This window comes from Schistocerca cancellata, chromosome 11 (assembly GCF_023864275.1).
Source record: "Schistocerca cancellata isolate TAMUIC-IGC-003103 chromosome 11, iqSchCanc2.1, whole genome shotgun sequence".
Taxonomy (NCBI): Eukaryota; Metazoa; Arthropoda; class Insecta; order Orthoptera; family Acrididae; genus Schistocerca; species Schistocerca cancellata.
The window spans coordinates 33,924,088-33,944,372 of record NC_064636.1 but is presented as its reverse complement, the minus strand read 5'-3'; the positions used below and the strand labels follow the sequence as shown (position 1 = coordinate 33,944,372).

Genomic DNA, 20,285 nt, shown 5'->3' with positions numbered 1-20,285 from the left:
CTTCGCGTACTCTGTGTAAAATCGAACTGGTATCCCATCAGGTCCAGCGGCCTTTCCTCTTTTGAGCGATTTTAATTGTTTCTCTATCCCTCTGTCGTCTATTTCGATATCTACCATTTTGTCATCTGTGCGACAATCTAGAGAAGGAACTACAGTGCAGTCTTCCTCTGTGAAACAGCTTTGGAAAAAGACATTTAGTATTTCGGCCTTTAGTCTGTCATCCTCTGTTTCAGTACCATTTTGGTCACAGAGTGTCTGGACATTTTGTTTTGATCCACCTACCGCTTTGACATAAGACCAGAATTTCTTAGGATTTTCTGCCAAGTCAGTACATAGAACTTTACTTTCGAATTCATTGAACGCTTCTCGCATAGCCCTACTCACACTACATTGCGCTTCGTGTAATTTTTGCTTGTCTGCAAGGCTTTGGCTATTTTTATGTCTGCCGTGAAGTTCCCTTTGCTTCCGCAGCAGTTTTCTAACTCGGTTGTTGCACCATGGTGGCTCTTTTCAATCTCTTACGATCTTGCTTGGCACGTACTCATCTAATGCATATTATACGATGGTTTTGAACTTTGTCCACTGATCCTCAACACTATCTGTACTCGAGACAAAACTTTTGTGTTGAGCCGTCAAGTACTCTGAAATCTGCTTTTTGTCACTTTTTCTAAACAAAAATCTGCCTACCTTTTTTAATATTTCTATTTACGGCAGTAACTGCTTTACGATTGCTGATGCCTGTTCTACGTTAACTGTTTCAAATAGTTCGAGTTTGTTTGTCACCAGGAGGTCTAATATGTTATCGCCACGAGTCGGTTCTCTGTTTAACTGCTCAAGGTAGTTTTCAGATAAAGCACTTAAAAAAATTTCACTGCATTCTTTGTCCCTGCCACCCGTTATAGACATTTGAGTCTCCCTGTCTGTATCTGTCACACAGTCTGACTCCGAGACATGGGCAATTATACTGCTGAAAGATGACATCGCCATTGGGGAAGACATCAAACCTGTAGGTATGCAGGTGATTCGCACCTGTAAGTATGTCTTTGATTATTAAGTTTCCTTTAATTTATGTCTATGGTCACAAACTTTTTGCTAACAGATTACCAGTTTCTATAATGACCATCACCAGGTCTGCAGCAAAAATGTAAATTTTTTGCCAAGTATCCACAACTAAGAGATAAAACGATTTATTACAAACGGTTTGTCAGTGACATTTTGTTACTGATAGAAGGTGACACCAGTGAGGTCAACACATTCGCTCAAGCAATAGGTAGCATGCACCCCAAAATAACTTTTACCACTGTAATAGAAGAAGATGGCACCATTAACTACCTTGATCTCACTATTAAGAAAGTTAATAAGAAACGTAAGTTTTCGATTTTTAGGAAACCAACTTGTACAGACAGTTATCATCAATGCCAGTTCATGCCATCCTCCCCGATACAAAATAGCTTTCTTCACTTCCACGGTTCACCGGCTCCTCCGTCTACCTTTGGACAAAAATGAAATTCGTAAAGAACTTAGCATTTTAAAGCAGATCGCGGTAGCCAATGGCTTTTCTATAAATGACGTCACACGCCCCTACAGTAGGCTAAAGTAACATTTAACAAACAGCAGGCACACGCGCACGCGCAACACACACACACACACACACACACACACACACACACACACACAAAAGAGAACTGGCAAAGATAGAATGAAAACCATTCCTATGAAAGTTAACGGCAGAATGTCCCTGCAAATAGAAAAACAAAAAAGTCTGATGTCAGATGTGGCTTTCAGGTTAATAACACCCTAAAACCATAAATAAAACATAAACTGAAAGGAAACTATGATAAATTTGATGGTTCTCGAGTATACAGGATTGACTGCAGTAACTGTGACAAATATTATATCGGTCAAACAGGCCGCTCTTTTAAAGTAAGGTTTAAAGAACACTCACAGCCACGAAACAAAACGGCTTTGGGACAGCATTAGTCTGATACTGGTCATTCCATAGGGAGCACGGAGAATTGTATGCGTATTCTTCACAGAGTGGAGAAAGGCCGTGCTCTTAATTTGGTAGAGAAGCTTGAAATTTATAAAGCAAAAAATAGAGAACCAACTAAACTGCTTAACTGGCAAAATGACTTTGTGCCCAATGCCTACTTTGCTTTATTTGACAGTTTTACTCTAATCACTGCACGCCTCTGTTACATATAGTGTGTTGATAAGTTCACCTAGTATTGAGTGCATCACATAATTACTTCATTTTCATACGTTTTACACATGACTCTAGTATGTTCTTGCTCCTTCTCTATTCATTTCATAGACTACATTAATCAGATGATGTAGATCATCCACTGTTACGGAATTTCATCATTCTTTTCTTGCAACGGAGCACCGCTGGGTACGAGGTGTCCTCTGCCGGTCACGTTCCTCCAGCCACCTCCCGCCTGTGCGGAATTCTGTGGTTAGCGCTAACAGAGTGCGCTGATTATGTGCTGCACTATGTTTTCTTTCATTTGCGGCTTCTTCAGCGATTTGTTTTACGGTTGTTTAATATTACCTGGTACAGTGTCAACAGTGTTTAATATTTATGTCATTATCTAGAATATTGGCACTAGAGCACATGTCAACCACTGTTTTTTAACTCTTCCTCTTTTTAACAATATTACTTTTGTCGTGTTGTTCTTTTTATTGCTTTTTATTGCTGTAACGCCTTTTATACGTTATAAGCTTGTTACAGACTTCAACTTTTGTATCCCCCTTTATTTTCGCTGTTTCAATTAAGTATTGAAAACTAGTGTATGCCGACATTAGCGACATCTGGTGAACCTACAACACAAACATCTTGTGGCTACTGTATGGCAACTTGTTTATACAGTAGTACCACTGACAAAATGACTCGTGCGTGTGATGTTATTTATATCTATTTGACGATGCTGGTGCCGATTCCGCATTTAACATTTGATGATGTCACTATGGCTGCAGTACATTAGGACTTTGTTTTATTTGTTTTTATGAGACAGGTATGCCTCTTCATATTTAAAGTGCACAGATGTAAATTTTGTCAGTACAACTTTTCAGTATGGTCTATGTATTGTTCTTAAGCTGTATACAGGGTGTTACAAAAAGGTACGGCCAAACTTTCAGGAAACATTCCTCACACACAAAGAAAGAAAATATGTTATGTGGACGTGTGTCCGGAAACGCTTACTTTCCATGTCAGAGCTCATTTTATTACTTCTCTTCAAATCACATTAATCATGGAATGGAAACAAACAACAACAGAACGTACCAGCGTGACTTCAAACACTTTGTTACAGGAAATGTTCGAAATGTCCTCCGTTAGCGAGGATACGTGCATCCACCCTCCGTCGCACGGAATCCCTGATGCGCTGATGCAGCCCTGGAGAATGGCGTATTGTATCACAGCCGTCCACAATACGAGCACAAAGAGTCTCTACATTTGGTACCGGGGTTGCGTAGACGAGAGCTTTCTAATGCCCCCATAAATGAAAGTCAAGAGGGTTGAGGTCAGGAGAGCGTGGAGGCCACGGAATTGGTCCGCCTCTACCAATCCGTCGGTCACCGAATCTGTTGTCGAGAAGTGTACAAACACTTCGACTGAAATGTGCAGGAGCTCCATCGTGCAAGAACCACATGTTGTGTGGTACTTGTAAAGGCACACGTTCTAGCAGCACAGGTAGAGTATCCCGTATGAAATTGTGATAACATGCTGCATTGAGCGTAGGTGGAAGAACATACTGACAAAACTAAAATGAGCTCTAACATGGAAATTAAGCGTTTTCTGGCACATGTCCACATAACATCTTTTCTTTATTTGTGTGTGAGGAATGTTTCCTGAAAGTTTGGCCGTACCTTTTTCTAACACCCTGTACAGTTTGTGAGTGTATTTATGTTTTTCCCATTTTTGCTGTACTCTGATGACGGTCATTACAGACCGAAATTGGTAATCTGTTAACAAAAAGTTTGTGACCATAGATGTAAATTAAAGGAAACTTATTACACACACACAGGTCACTGTTTTTTTGCGATGATGTCGCAGCTTGTGAAATCTTTGATTATTACCGCAGGTCCCGTGCCAGTGCAGGAGAATGTCTCCCATAGTATAATACTGCTCCTAGCTGCCTGTGTCTATGGCGTGCTGCACGTTTCCAGCAGCTAGTCACCCTCTCGATGACGGCATTTTTGGAGACGACCGTTAAACTAGTGCAGCAAAAACGCAATTCGTCCAAAGAACCGACATATTTCAATTGACCAACAGTCGAGTCCCGACGGTCCCTTTCCCACTGCAGTCGTAATTGATGATGTCACTGGGTCAACACATGCACATGTAAGGATGGTCTGCTGCGGAGCTCCACAGACGATAATGTACAATGAACAGTGAGCTCCGAAATACTTGCACACGCATTCTGTAACGAATTGTGGATACCCAACGATTTAGCGCCTAGTGTAGTTTCAGTGTCCTCCTACCTCTCTCCGTAGATGTTCACAAAAGTAGCGTGTGAACATTCGACCAGATCTGTCGTTTTCAAAATACCTTTTCCCAGACTCTGCGTAATGATAATCTTCCCTTTGACAAAGTAATTTCCCCATTTGCAGCCCATATCTTCGCTAGGGTTATCCCCCCTCCGTGTCTGTTATGCCAACATACTTTTGTTACCACATGACATGTGTGCAATGGGCAGTTATCATACGGTTTTGGCTTATCAATGTACGTGCATGCAAAGTGTAGAAATTCACTGAAACACGTGGAGGATATCAGATACGTTTCTGTGAACCATTTACCGTGCTTTGATCAGCAGAAATCAGCCTCTACTTGCAAAAACCCTGTGTGCAAAACTAAGATGCACACGAGTGTTCCAGATGCGAGCTCCATCTTTGTATACCAAGAGAGCATAATTACTTTCTACAATTCTATACAAAATAAACTTTGCATGAAAATACTGTGTCACCAGAAACCTTTCACTTTTGTAAAGATTTTTATAGTACATTTTCATATTTATTTTACAAGCTTATTATTTAAATGTTCCATTCCTTTACAAAAAGGTGTCACAAAAATTTTAGAGATTAAATGTACATGTCCCATAACTTGGATTTGGGTGGTCCAATTTGGTTCTGTTACATGAAAAAGTTTCAAAAAATAAGTTCTGCTTGGATACAAAATTACCATCTCAGAAGTGTAAAAGAATGAGCGAAAGGGTTAATAATGTGATAGAATATGAAAGGTTTTCAAACAACTTACGGGAATTCAGCCCGGTAATATTTTCAGCGACCTCCGATATTTCGGCGGGAGAACACCCCGCCATTTTCGAGACAAACTGCAACAGACAGGTGATGTACATGCAAATTTAAAACCTCAGTTCTCAGACTAATGCAGGAAAGATCTCACACACACACACACACACACACACACACACACACACACACACACGCTAGTGCCACCAAAGATTACTAAAGTCAGAGATATCAATAGTGAGACTACGAACTAGCAGATGACGTAACATTGACTCTGTCCCTCTGTTTTTTGACAAGGGATAGAGCAGGATTCCAAACAGAGTTTAAACTAAAACCTCCATCCCTGTTTACAAGGTTGCTCACTAATTTAATCTCAACTCCCTCCCTAATCACACTGTCCCAATAGCTGGACGTGCATGCCAAGATCTCAGTGTTATTATATAACATGGGGTGACCAGTATCCAAGCAATGTTCGACAATAGCAGATCTATTTGGCTGCTGTTATCATCTGTGTCGTTTATGCTCAGTACATCGGTCCTCCACGGTCCTGATAGTTTGACCAATCTATGCCGTGCCGCAGCTACAAGGAGTGCAATATACACCCACCTTACGCAGACCGAGATCATCCTTAACAGAACTCAAAAACGCTCTAATTTTAGATGGAGGTTGGAAAACACATTTCACATTGTATTTCCGTAAAATATGACCGATCTTGTTGGAAGTGTTTCCTACTTAAGGCAAAAAGGCAGTAGACTTAGGTGTCAACTCAAAATTATCATCAATCACCCGATGCACAGTTGGTCGATAGCGCATTGCACATTCAATCTGTCTATCACTATAACCATTTTGGCGAAACATAGCTTCAGGATGGAACACCTCAGCTGGAAAAGTCTCAGCATCGGAAACGACATGTGCTCTGTGTACCAAGGTACGAAGTACCCCTTCACGCTGAGCCAGATGGTGACAACTATTAGCCTGTAAGTACAAGTTGGTGTGAGTACATTTCCTGTAAACTGCATGTCCCAATGATCCATCATCTTTCCTCCTAACCAAGACATCAAGAAAGGGAAGGCAACCATCCTCTTCCACCTCCACTGTAAAACAAATGTTAGGGTGGATCGAGTTCAGGTGTTCTAGAAAGGCATTCAAATTCTCCCTACTGTGAGGCCAAACAACAAAAGTATTGTCAACATATTTAAAGAAACAGGTGGGTTTCAAAGGTGCCGACCCCAATGCACGTTCCTCAAAATCTTCCATAAACAAATTTGCAATCACAGGTGACAACGGACTACCCCTCACAACTCCATCCGTCTGCTCGTAATACTGGTCCCTGAATAAAAAGTAAGTGGATGTCAACATATGCCGAAAGAGATTAGCTAATTCAGCACCAAACCTAACCTCAATTAACCGCTACAAATCAGACAGAGGAACACGAGTGAAAAGAGAGACCACATCGAAACTCACTAAAAAATCGGAGTCATTCAACTGCAGTCCCTCCAAACGACGTAAAAAATCAGCCGAGTTCATGATGTGATGTTCACACTGACCTACCTGTGGACTCAACAGAGAAGCAAGATGCTCGGCTACACAATATGTCGGAACACCAATATTCCCAACTATAGGACGTAAAGGAGCCCCTTCCTTGTGTACATTCGGAAAGCCATATAACCTAAAGGGAACAGCACTATATGTGTTAAGCCTCTTGATAGTGTCCTGTAACACTGCCTTCCAAAGGCACACAAGGAAGGTTTTTTTTATCTTAGTCTAACTGCGCCTATGTGAAATGTATGATGGTGGTGGCATGATCTGCGCTGGACTATAATGATTGCTAACGACACAAGAGGGCTAAAGTGCACTTATGGTGTACCACACTTTTCCATTATGTCCTGTTGCTGACAATTTGTTTCTGGCAATCGTAGCCAGTCAGGTGATAGTATATGGTAGTCACTGAAAGTAACTAAATGAATGGCTTCTTCTGGCAAAGTATGCGACTCGATTTGTTTTCAATACAGCAACCAGGAAGAAAACAAACTAGAAGTGCTGACAGACTGACCTGTACTCCGAGACCTCGGTTATGGTGGAATGTGACACTCATTTCGAGTTGGTGAAGCTACTGAATACGAATGGAAGAAAACTTTGTGCTTACATGATAACCTATAGAGAAGCCCGGGACCTAGGATAGGTCGGAATGTGCCTATTTGGTTGCATTTGCAAATCCAACGATTCCAAACTCAAAAATATGATTGCTATATTAGACTGATATGCAGCGCAGCCAGAAATGTACTTTCATCATTGCTATGAACTACTTGTTTGTCACATTTCCTATTGCATTGAAAATTTTGATGAATGGTTAATTTCTATCCAGGTAAACAAAATTACAGTTAACATTGTTCACGAGTTATAGAAGATTACGAATGAATTTTCGGACTGACTACTGACAACTGACGCACGAGATCCATCACATTCACTCTCCACCATTCGTCACACTAACAGTTATCGACAGTAGCATATGACAGAAATGCCGTGGTACTTTATAAATGTATTTTGTACCGTACAAGTGGGTACGAGTCTAGAACAGTGCCAGTGGTGTACTTACGTGTCTCACACAGTAATGTCGTCAGTGCATTCCGTGAGGTACGATGGGAGCAATTGAAGATGTGTCAGCTGTTTGTGTTATGCAGCCAATGACAGACTGACAAACAGATGACGCGTTTTGAATACATTCAGAAAAGAAGTTTAAATATTGCTGTAAATGAGATTATAAATGTAATGCAACAACAGTATCGCAACCCGCGATGTAACTGAAAAGCAGTGAGATATTTCTCTGCTACGTGTTGCTATGAAACTGATCAGCCTGAGCACCTGAGTAAGTGGATCAATGTTTTTAGTTAAATTATGAGAGGGGTAAATGGATCAATGTTTTTTATTAACTCATGGAAGGAGGTAGGTGGATACTAAATCTGTTAAACCACTGCACTTCATACTATTTGCTGACAATCACAGAATATCTCTCCAAACTGACTAATGCACTGAAAAACAACAAGCGAGAAAAACATTTCAGTTTTGGCGCTAGAAATACATTGCCTACGTTATCACCTCTCACTGGTTATTTGACAGTATCATCCCACTGGCTATGCGAAACTGCTGTGTTGTCAACCTACAAGATGTAGATAGCTCCACCACAACTGCCCCGATCGGGAATTTAGCCGCAGAAGGGTATCAATTGAGGTTTGAAATTAATCCTTATCAGACAACTCAGATGGTACCTGAACAGATCTATAACCTATCTGAATACAGTACTGTAACAAATAATCACACACCGATAAATGAAAACATTACGACTACCGCCCACCGTGACGACTGATGTCACACGGTGGCAGTGCGGGCACAAGACGGGGTAACGAAGTATGCAAACAGAACGGACATGGACAGGGGATCGTCCTAGCGAAGATACCGACTGCAAATGGGGAAATCCATTGAGATAAGCAACTTTGAGAAAAGGCAGGTTATTATTACGAAGAGCACGCGGACGAGTACCAATGGCGAAGCTGGTTGTGAGCCTCTACAGAAAGAGGTAGGAGGACAGTGAAACCACTAGGCGCTAAATGGTTGGACGTCCAAGACTCGTCACAGAACGAGGGGTTCAGAGGCTTGTCTGCTCTGTGAAGTAGGATAGATGGTGATCTGTGGCATCTCTGCCAAAAGAGCACAATGGTGGTGCATGCACAAGTGTTTTGGGGCACGTTGTTCATCATATGTTGTCAAACAAGCAGCTCTGTAGTACACCACCCCTGTGTGTTCACATGTCGGTCCAACATCATCATCAATTACTTATTGCTGTGGGCACGCGACCATCGGGATTTAACCGACAATCAATGGAAATGTGTCGGTTCTTTGGGTAAATCACATTTTGGCTACACTAGGTCGACGGTCGTCTCCTCAAACACCATCACCGAGCTAAACAGTCGCTCAAAACGTACAGCACACCACGGACGCAGCATGGTGAGAGCAGTATTATGGTTGTTGTTGTTGTGGTCTTCAGTCCTGAGACTGGTTTGATGCAGCTCTCCATGCTACTCTATCCTGTGCAAGCCTCTTCATCTCCCAGTACCTACTGCAACCTACATCCTTCTGAATCTGCTTAGTGTATTCATCTCTTAGTCTCCCTCTACGATTTTTACCCTCCACGCTGCACTCCAATACTAAATTGGTGATCCCTTGATGCCTCAGAACATGTCCTACCAAACAGATCCCTTCCTCTAGTCAAGTTGTGCCACAAACTTCTCTCCTCCCCAATCCTATTCAACATCTCCTCATTAGTTATGTGATCTACCCATCTAATCTTCAGCATTCTTCTGTAGCACCACATTTCGAAAGCTTCTATTCTCTTCTTGTCCAAACTATTTATCGTCCATCTTTCACTTCCATACATGGCTACACTCCATACAAGTACTTTCAGAACTACTTCCTGACACTTAAATCTATACTCGATGTTAACAAATTTCTCTTCTTCAGAAACACTTTCCTTGCCATTGCCAGTCTACATTTTATATCCTCTCTACTTCGACCATCGTCAGTTATTTTGCTCCCCAAATAGCAAAACTCCTTTACTACTTTAAGCGTCTCATTTCCTAATCTAATTCCCTCAGCATCACCCGACTTAATTCGACTACATTCCATTATCCTCGTTTTGCTTTTGTTGATGTTCATCTTATATCCTCCTTTCAAGACACCGTCCATTCCGTTCAACTGCTCTTCCAAGTCCTTTGCTGTCTCTGACAGAATTACAATGTCATCGGCGAACCTCAAAGTTTTTATTTCTTCTCCATGGATTTTAATACCTACTCCAAATTTTTCTTTTGTTTCCTTTACTGCTTGGTCAATATACAGATTGAATAACATCGGGGATAGGCTACAGCCCTGTCTCACTCCCTTCCCAACCACTGCTTCCCTTTCATGCCCCTCCAACCACTGCTTCCCTTTCATGCCCCTCGACTCTTATAACTGCCATTTGGTTTCTATACAAATTGTAAATAGCCTTTTGCTCCCTGTATTTTACCCCTGCCACCTTCAGAATTTGAAAGAGAGTATTCCAGTCAACATTGTCAAAAGCTTTCTACAAATGCTAGAAATGTAGGTTTGCCTTTCCTTAATCTAGCTTCTAAGATAAGTCGTAGGGTCAGTATTGCCTCACGTGTTCCAATATTTCTACGGAATCCAAACTGATCTTATGATATGGGAGATATTCTCCCACACTTGCATGGGACACATGTCAGTAATCGAAGATACGCTGATAGCTGCGAACCACCTACATCCCTTCGTGCTTGATGTCTTCCACATTGGTGATATCTTTCAGCCGTATAATTGTCCGTGCCTCGGAGCCAGAACATGCTACGGTGGTTTGAGGAGCATTCACCGCATTGGCGTGTACTCAAATCGGGGGCCTGTTGTTTACACAAATTACACGAGTTGTGCATAGACATCTAATGCCACATACTTCCCATACTTCCGCAAACCTATAAACATTCTGTTGAATCCCAGATACACAAAATCAGTGATGTATTTTGTTCCACGGACAGACAAATAAGCTATTAAGCAGGTGGTCGTACTGTTTCGGTTCATCAGCGTAAAATGCAAATTAAAACAAGCAAAAATTACCAGTCAGCACCAGAAGTGAACATTAATGGTTTGACTCAGAATGAAACAGGTTGCATGAAATACTTGAGAGGCAACTAGCAGATGAACTTGTAACGGTACTTTGACTACTGCGCCTCTGGCAATACAAAGATATGATTTACGATCGCACATGCGGAAGAGCGCTGTGGCAGCGACCGATTTTTATAAATAATTTTGATTTTTTTTTTTTACTTTTGCGTAGGTGTTTGTTTTTAACAACTAATTGTTTACTCTCTCTCTCTCTCTCTCTCTCTCTCTCTCTCTCTCTCTCTCTCTCTCTAGTCTTCAGAAGAAAGACGTGTATTTTTCGGCGCTGTGTTAAATATGCTTTTAAGTGAAAATTAAAACTATATTACGAAACGAAGTTATTTCAATAGTGATTCGAAATATCGCCAAATTTATAAATTAATCCTGACAGTGACAACTTAAAGAAATTTTCAACAGACGGAGAACAATGAAAACAGGTCATCCTACAAGAAAATTAAGAAGACAGCCACGAAGACAATATTACAATTAATACTACGTTTCTAACAGACTTATAAGGTAAATGTCAACTAATTTATGATGCTATTTCCATACAGACGCTTTCTGTAGTGTTGCTGACCCAGTCTGCCATGCATGGTCAAATTACAGCACTATCTCAATCAATGGTACGAAGTCCACCTTATCCGTAACTTATTCCATCGAAATTCAAAACCCAATCAGATTTTATATTTTATATTTTCACGGAAGAACCCCTAGGAAAGGAAACACTACAAACTAATGAAGCAGCTCAGCTGAGTGTGTTTTTCTGTTAGTGTAATTTCTTTATGTAGAACTACTTACGTTAAATTATTTTCAGGCCCTGCCGCCTTACGACACTAGTGCGCAGCAAAAATACTGTGAAAGGTACGTAATCGTACACCTTGCAGAAGCCTCTTTAAGGATGTTGGAATTCTTACACTTATTTCCCAGTACATTTGGTCTTTAATAGTTTTTTATGGCAAGAAATTCAATTGAACTGTATTGTACACAATCACAATACAAGGCAAAAATTATTCTCAAGCAGAATTTGCCTCCTCGCTCAGGATTCCAAGTGGAGTTACATTCTCCCATCCAATTTAAGGCAAGAAGTTGTAAATTTGAAAGAAAAATAAATTATCTAATTTCGAGGATTTAAAATATCTGAGAGGCACTCACTCGTTCATTCATTCACACATCCCATTCGGTACGTACTATCGTTTGAATGTCCTTCGGAAATATGGAATAATAGGCAGAAGCAGTCAGTTTAGAGTGTACTCAAAGCAAATGATGACTAGATCTACTCTGCCAATAATGATAAACATGAGATTATCAAAATTATCTATCTGTTTTAGTTGGTAGAGGAAAAACAGTTTCTTTGATAATAGCCCCTGCTCATCCTTCTATACTGTCAGCTGGTGTTTTATTCTAATACTTCAAACAAAGCATTTATGTAACTTTGCTAATACCACTATCAGGAGTCTGTATACTGAAAAAGTACAGATCTTTCTAATAGAAATATAAGAGTCACACAGAATTTACATTCTTGAGTCCTCCAGTACTGTGTTTGTGTTTTGGTGAGTTCATCCTAATTCACTCTTATTATTAATACCGTTAGGCAATATTATGAGAGTTGCTACTCACCATATAGCAGAGATGCTGAGTCGCAGATAGGCACAACAGACAGACTGTCAGAAAGTGTGCTTTCGGCTAACAATGCCTACGTTGAAAATAGACAAAAAAAACACACACACACACACACACACACACACACACACACACACACACACACACACACACACACGACACCACCGTCTCTGGCAGCTGAAGGCAGACTGCCCGCTAGAGACTGCGCTCATATGTGTGTGACTATTCTTTTCATAATACTGTTACATAACACCCCAGATTATCCATTGTTTTAAATACCATTAGGCATTATACAGGGCTATTACAAATGATTGAAGCGATTTCATAAATTCACTGTAGCTCCATTCATTGACATGTGGTCACGACACACTACAGATACGTAGAAAAACTCATAAAGTTTTGTTCGGCTGAAGCCGCACTTCTGGTTTCTGCCGCCAGAGCGCTCGAGAGCGCAGTGAGACAAAATCGCGACAGGAGCCGAGAAAGCGTCTGTCGTGCTTGAAATGCACTCACGTCAGTCAGTCATAACAGTGCAACGACACTTCAGGACGAAGTTCAACAAAGATCCACCAACTGCTAACTCCATTCGGCGATGGTATGCGCAGTTTAAAGCTTCTGGATGCCTCTGTAAGGGGAAATCGACGGGTCAGCCTGCAGTGAGTGAAGAAACGGTTGAACGCGTGTGGCCAAGTTTCACGCGTAGCCCGCGGAAGTCGACGAATAAAGCAAGCAGGGAGCTAAACGTACCACAGCCGACGGTTTGGAAAATCTTACGGAAAAGGCTAAAGCAGAAGCCTTACCGTTTACAATTGCTACAAGCCCTGACACCCGATGACAAAGTCAAACACTTTGAATTTTCGGCGCGGTTGCAACAGCTCGTGGAAGAGGATGCGTTCAGTGTGAAACTCATTTTCAGTGATGAAGCAACATTTTTTCTTAATGGTGAAGTGAACAGACACAATGTGCGAATCTGGGCGGTAGAGAATCCTCATGCATTCGTGCAGCAAATTCGCAATTCACCAAAAGTTAACGTGTTTTGTGCAATCTCACGGTTTAAAGTTTACGGCCCCTTTTTCTTCTGCGAAAAAAACGTTACAGGACACGTGTATCTGGACATGCTGGAAAATTGGCTCGTGCCACAACTGGAGACCGACAGCGCCGACTTCATCTTTCAACAGGATGGTGCTCCACCACACTTCCATCAGGATGTTCGGCATTTCTGAAACAGGAGATTGGAAAAGCGATGGATCGGTCGTGGTGGAAATCACGATCAGCAATTCGTGTCATGGCCTCCACACTCTCCCGACTTAACCCCATGCGATTTCTTTCTGTGAGGTTATGTGAAAGATTCAGTGTTTAATCCTCCTCTACCGAGAAACGTGCCAGAACTGCGAGCTCGCATCAACGATGCTTTCGAACTCATTGATGGAGACATGCTGCGCCGAGTGTGGGAGAAACTCGATTATCGGCTTGATGTCTGCCGAACCACTAAAGGGGCACATATCGAACATTTGTGAATGCCTCAAAAAACTTTTTGAGTTTTTGTATGTGTGTGCAAAGCATTGTGAAAATATCTCAAATAATAAAGTTATTGTAGAGCTGTGAAATCGCTTCAATCATTTGTAATAACCCTGTATATATTGCCACATAAATGTAAGATTTCTTAGATCCCTGAAGAGGCTTCTGCTGGACAATCAGCTATCAATGTACTCAACATTCTAATGCACACTTCTGTAGAATGAATAGTTTTCGCCTTATCTGCAATGCACCAGAAGCTTATGCAACAGGGCAGAACTGAGTGACACTACGCCAATCTGCAAGTCAACACAGAGAGATTTCCGAGTGGAAGAGATATGGCACTGAGGTTTTTCATTTTGTTAGCAACATGCTGTAGCAACCTCACTTGAATCCACCTGGCAGGTACCAAGAAAAGTACCAGGTGTAGAAGCATAAAACTGAAACAATATTTTATTCAAAATAATCTCCATTGCTATTTATACATTTCTCCCACTTCTCCTGTAGGCTATGAATCTCATGCCAAAAAACCAGTAGTTCTTTTGAAGCCAACCAGTCAGTGACCCATTTGCCTACATTTCCATACAAATTGAAGCGCTGTTCAGAGTGATGCAAATAGATGATAATTGTATGGAGCCAAGTCTGAACAATAAGCTGCACATCCTAGTATTTCCCAACCGAATGCCTCGATCGTTTCCCTGACCCGTTTTGCTGTGTGTGACGGGGCGTTATCGTGGAGCGATATGACTGTTGTCTTTTTCCATATTCCGGTCATTTTTCGCGTAATGCTCGATTTAAATCGATCATTTGTTGTTGGTAGCAATCAGTGTTAATGGTTTCACCAGGTTTTAACAACTCATAATAGAGGACACCCTTCTCATCCCACCAAACACAGAGAATTGTCTTCTTTCTGAAGTGATTTGGTTTTGCAGTGGATGTCTATGGTTGGCCTGGATTCACCCACGATTCGTGACACTTAGGATTTTCAAAATATATCTATTTTTCATCAGCTGTCACTGTTTGATGGAGAAATGACTTTCTTTTGTATCTGTCGAGCAGCATTTCCCAAGTGGTCTTTCGATTTGCTCGCTGTCTTTCATTCAGTTAATGCAGAACCTATTTTCCCACTTTCTGAACTTTTCCCACAGCTTTCAACCAAAGAGAAACAGCTTTCTGCATCATATTCAGTTGTTTCGCGAATTCCTGTTGAGTTTGAGTATCATCTTCATCCAATAAGGCCTGCAATTCATTGTCTGCTAACTTTCTCGGTTGTTTCCCGCACTCATTGTTTCCACGTCAAAACCACAACTTTTGAATTTTTTGAAACACTCAAAACACCGTTTTCCCAAGGCCATGTTCACCGAAAGCTCTGACAAGCATTCGATGCGATTCTGCAGCAGTTTTCTTCAAATGATAACAGAAAACCAATGCTGTCCGCAAATTTTAGTTCGTAGCCACAAACTCAACATGTTTACAGGTTTAAAACAGATACCGATGTATGGAACTTGGGTTACTCTGTGTTGACATTCGTCAGTCTTTACAGGAAGCAGATGTCAGTGCAGAGGCAGTCTCACAGCCCCCTACACTGACGGCTAGCACCATCTATAGCGAAATTCCAGTTTTGTACTTCTACACCTAGTAAAACTCTAGGGACCCATGCCTTAGAAGTCTACTGATCTGGAACTAGAAGTTAAAAAAAGTGTTTGTGATACTGCACAATATTCTTGTAAATTATTAACAGATTCTCTGCAAGTAAGCAGCGTTCATATATTCAGAAGGTACAATAGCCTTTTTACCAATTCAACTTATGGGGAAATCAATAAATAAAATGGAGTTTACACAAAGATTAAATGTGCACATGAAAAGCAATTTACTGGAAATTAAACACCCTCAGCACTAAGATAGTAAACCAGTTTGGAGATTTATAAGTTCATAAGTTGATTTAACTTAACATTTTTTTATTGTTATTGCCCTTCAGCATACTACTTCAATGAGGGAGGAAAAAAGCAGATAAGTGTATAGATTTATTCCTCTCATAGCATACAACTTCAAATCACTGTTGATTCGATGTATTGGAGACATATCAGGATTTTTACATTACTTTATACAAATTTCTGAGATACTGCTACACAATTATACACTGCAGTTTCCAGTATACAAAAGTAAATGCATAATTTTTTTTTGTTCAAACTGTAAAACTGTCCTCAAAGAATTCTCCACTACAGTAGTAACACATTTCTACCAGCTGGGTATAGAACAATCTTTTCAGTGAAACTCCATGTCAAATATATTACATTCTTTTATTTTAATGTAAATTTTTAATCTCATATGCTCTGGTGCGTGAGCACAGAGTTTTGAATGGTGTGTTGGGGAGTTTAAAATTCTCTGTGACCAGTGCTGCAGTCTTTGTCGCAATGAAGAGAGTTGAGTATATATTGATTTTTATATGAGAATGATAGCTCATATATGTAAAGGGTAGAAATAGATAGTACTTTTAGATTTTTTAATAAGTGATTGAAATGATGCCCGTTTGGCAACACACATGGCCCTATCTTTCCGTTATACTAGGAGTCTTGTGACATCTGCTGAATTTCCCCTCAAGATTATGGCATCCTGAATAAATAACTCAAAGCACAAGAGACAGGATATCTTCCTGATGCCTATGCTTGTCGCACCTGTCAAAATGTACCCTGATCAACCAGAACATCATGACAGCACAGATAACAGAGGCGACACATCGTGGCATGGAAGCAATGAGGACCTGGTAGGTCACTGGAGGGAGCGGACACCACATCTGCACACACATCACCTAATTCCCGTAAATTCCGGCTTGGGGGATGGTGAGTTCCGACACCGTGTTCAGTCACATTCCAGATGTGTTCGATTGAAGAGAATAGAAGCTTTTGGAATGTGGTGCTACAGAAGAATGCTGAAGATTAGATGGGTAGACCACATAACTAATGAGGAGGTATTGAATAGAAATGGGGAGAAGAGAAATTTGTGGCACAACTTGACTAGAAGAAGGGATCGGTTGGTAGGGCACATTCTGAGACATCGAGGAATCACCCATTTAGTACTGGAGGGCAGCATGGAGGGTAAAAATCGTAGAGGGAGACCAAGAGATGAATACACTAAGCAGATTCAGAAGGATGTAGGCTGCAGTACGTACTGGGAGATGAAGCTTTCACAGGATAGAGTAGCATAGAGAGCTGCATCAAACCAGTCTCAGGACTGAAGACCACAACAACAACAACAACAACATTTCAGTATGTATGGAAAACATCCCTGCTCAAAATATTGGTTTATAATAACTATCACTGGTTGTGAACTCTATATTTCATCGCACCTAGATGAGGTTTTGTTTTTTAAAGACAAAATTTCATTTTCCACATCCCTTTGGGTGACTTTTTCAAAGTGTTTGAAATGTGTGTTCAGGTGGTTTTTCCAAACTTATATTGTCTTGGTGCACTGCTATTTCTACAACTGACCTCACTACACTTAAGAATAATTCACCAAAACAATTTGACACCTGAACAAGGTTTATTACAGTATTATTTTCAAATTAATTTTCGAAATCTCAAGACTTTCAACTGTAGCACCTAATTCTGATTCAACAACTAAGCACACTGCCTTTCGCTTATTACTATGTTGAATGATTAAATAACTACTGGCCATTTGTTAGCTGTAAGTACAACTTTCCTGAATGTAGCTTTACAGCATCTGACATTTAACAAAATCAGGATTTCTGTTTGATTTTGACTCACTACGGAATTTCCTTTTTCTGGCACTAGAAATTTTTATTACAGGTGTAATCCACTCTAGTTTACTGTTTAATTTATTTCGCCAGGACTTAGGAAGAAAAATGACACACAACAGTAATGGTACTATGTGATGTCCGTTCTCAAATCTTAGCCAGTCTGTTCTTTTTACTTTTAAGAAATTCGTTGTCAACATCGTCCAAAAATACTGCACAGTTAATTTTCGATATTAGGACGACAAATGATATATTTGATATCATGCATTGTTTCTTAGTGTTCTTTAATAACATTATTTGTAAAAATAATTATATGAAAAATAAAAATTTCTATCGACTGCTTTTTCTAAAATTTTCCAGCGTGTCTGAGCTATCGAAAGCGAGTCTGTATCAAGCTAACTATAACTCTTACAAGAGAAATCTAGCACTAGACTCTATATACCATAGTCATAGCTTATGCAAACATACCAACAAAAATGTTTTGCATATATGCATGGAATAACTTGAAAATATTTCAAATGTATTGACACTAATACTGCGTGGAAGCTGTGGAACAAGTACAGAACTTCAGTTTCTGTCAACCACACATGCACTACAGATGTCAGTTTGTATTTTTACATAAAAACCCAATTTATCATTTAATGCGGAAGAAAAAATTCGCTAAACATTGGAGTTCCTTCGTGAATATGCAGTATGACAAATATACATCAGAAAATAAATAAATAAATTATTTCGACCCACAAAATATAACTAAATCTTATGGAACAACAGTTTGCAGGTGTACCCACAGTATAACTAGACTGTGGTATAACGCTGAACAACCATAAAATAAAAGGAAATTACTAATCCCTAGTTCCATGAAATATTTACTTCCTGTTTCCAACAACTGTCAACAAAACTATATCGGCTACATGCAACTCCCATCCTTTTGGTTTTAAGACTTTATTAATCAGTATTGCTGCAGTTTTAAATTGGACCTCTTATGGTGTAAATTACATAAAATAATATTGTTTGCTTACAATAACAATGTCTTAAATTATGAACTTACAGTGTAAAATTTGCCTGATGAAATGTTAATCTACCACACAGTTCTGCTGCAGTACGTATTATGTCAATCCACGATGTGTTGTTTACGTGATTTATTATGAAATTGTCATGTTAGTATTTTGAGAACGCCACATTTGGCATAAGATGCGGTACGTTTTGTAGATCAGAAAATCGCTTTTAACCATTTTGAACATTTACTTGCTGCGTCAACATGACCAAATATTATCGCTTATCGATTAAATTCCACATAGCCACCACGGCCCATTGGAATCGGATACTTCCATTGACCAACATTAGTCAACAGCAGCTCACGATACCAAAACACACATAGCTACGATGGCCCATTGGAATCTGACACTTCCCTTGACCAGCAGCTCAAGATACCAAAACACACGTAGCTACGACGGTCCATTGAAATCAGACACTCCCATTGACCTAATAGCTCAAAAAAAAAAAAAAAAAACTAACAATACTAAAAAATTTAAATCGATTAATTCCCCAAAGATACATGAATCAACCCCAAGTGACAGTACCGAAACATCATCCAAAAACACATGCAGTAAATACCACCGACCACATAACACAGAAATACCCCACCAAACATCATAACACACAAAACATACACAAAAAAAAGGACTACTTACCACAAAAAAGTTCCAGTGCTACACACTAGGCCAAGCACAACAACCCCACAGAGCCACAGCCCCCCCCCACTCTCACTCTCTCTCTCTCTCTCTCTCTCTCTCTCTCTCTCTCTCTCTCTCTCTCACACACACACACACACACACACACACACACACACACACACACACACACACACAGACAAAACAAACAAACAAAAAAAGACACGACCAAAAGAAACTCCCAAAACAAACTCCCCCCAAAATCAAAGATCCATTAACAAATAAATACCAAAAAAATAAACAAATCTCAATCACACAACTGCAACAAAACAGATACTCCACAACATAATCATAAAACAACAACAACCACCGCCCCATCCACAAACATTACCAACAAGTCCCCCCCCCCCCCCCCCCCCCCACTTCCCGAGCTGTAGTCCCCCACCCTCACAACACATCTTTAACCGACCACCTTCGGCCTATACATAGCACTTAAAGATACGCGAAAAATGCAACCCAGGGACACTCTTCCGCCAACAATACACATCTAAATGAGACTGAAGGTTAGAAGAGCGCCTCTTCCCCCTCCCAATAACTGACTTAACTGCCCCCATAACACCTGTCCTAGCCTCATAACTCTTGAATTCTAAACTATGGTTAACAACTAAATGATAATACCGCCTCTGGCCCAATCCCCTACAAGATGAAAAGGCATCAGAAACTATTGTAGTAGCCTCCTCTATATACTCCTCAATCCCACCAATTCCTTTTTCGTA

General features: G+C 40.4%; 1 protein-coding gene across 1 annotated transcript in view; it reads right to left on the bottom strand.

Moving 5' to 3' along the window:
- Positions 1-20,285, bottom strand: part of LOC126108153 (uncharacterized) — a 42,036-nt gene that overhangs the window by 19,601 nt on the left and 2,150 nt on the right. The window contains exon 2 of the mRNA XM_049913397.1: positions 5,255-5,330. Within this exon, the coding sequence (XP_049769354.1) occupies positions 5,255-5,318 (64 nt within the window). The 5' untranslated portion in view covers positions 5,319-5,330. The remainder of the gene's footprint in view (positions 1-5,254; positions 5,331-20,285) is intronic.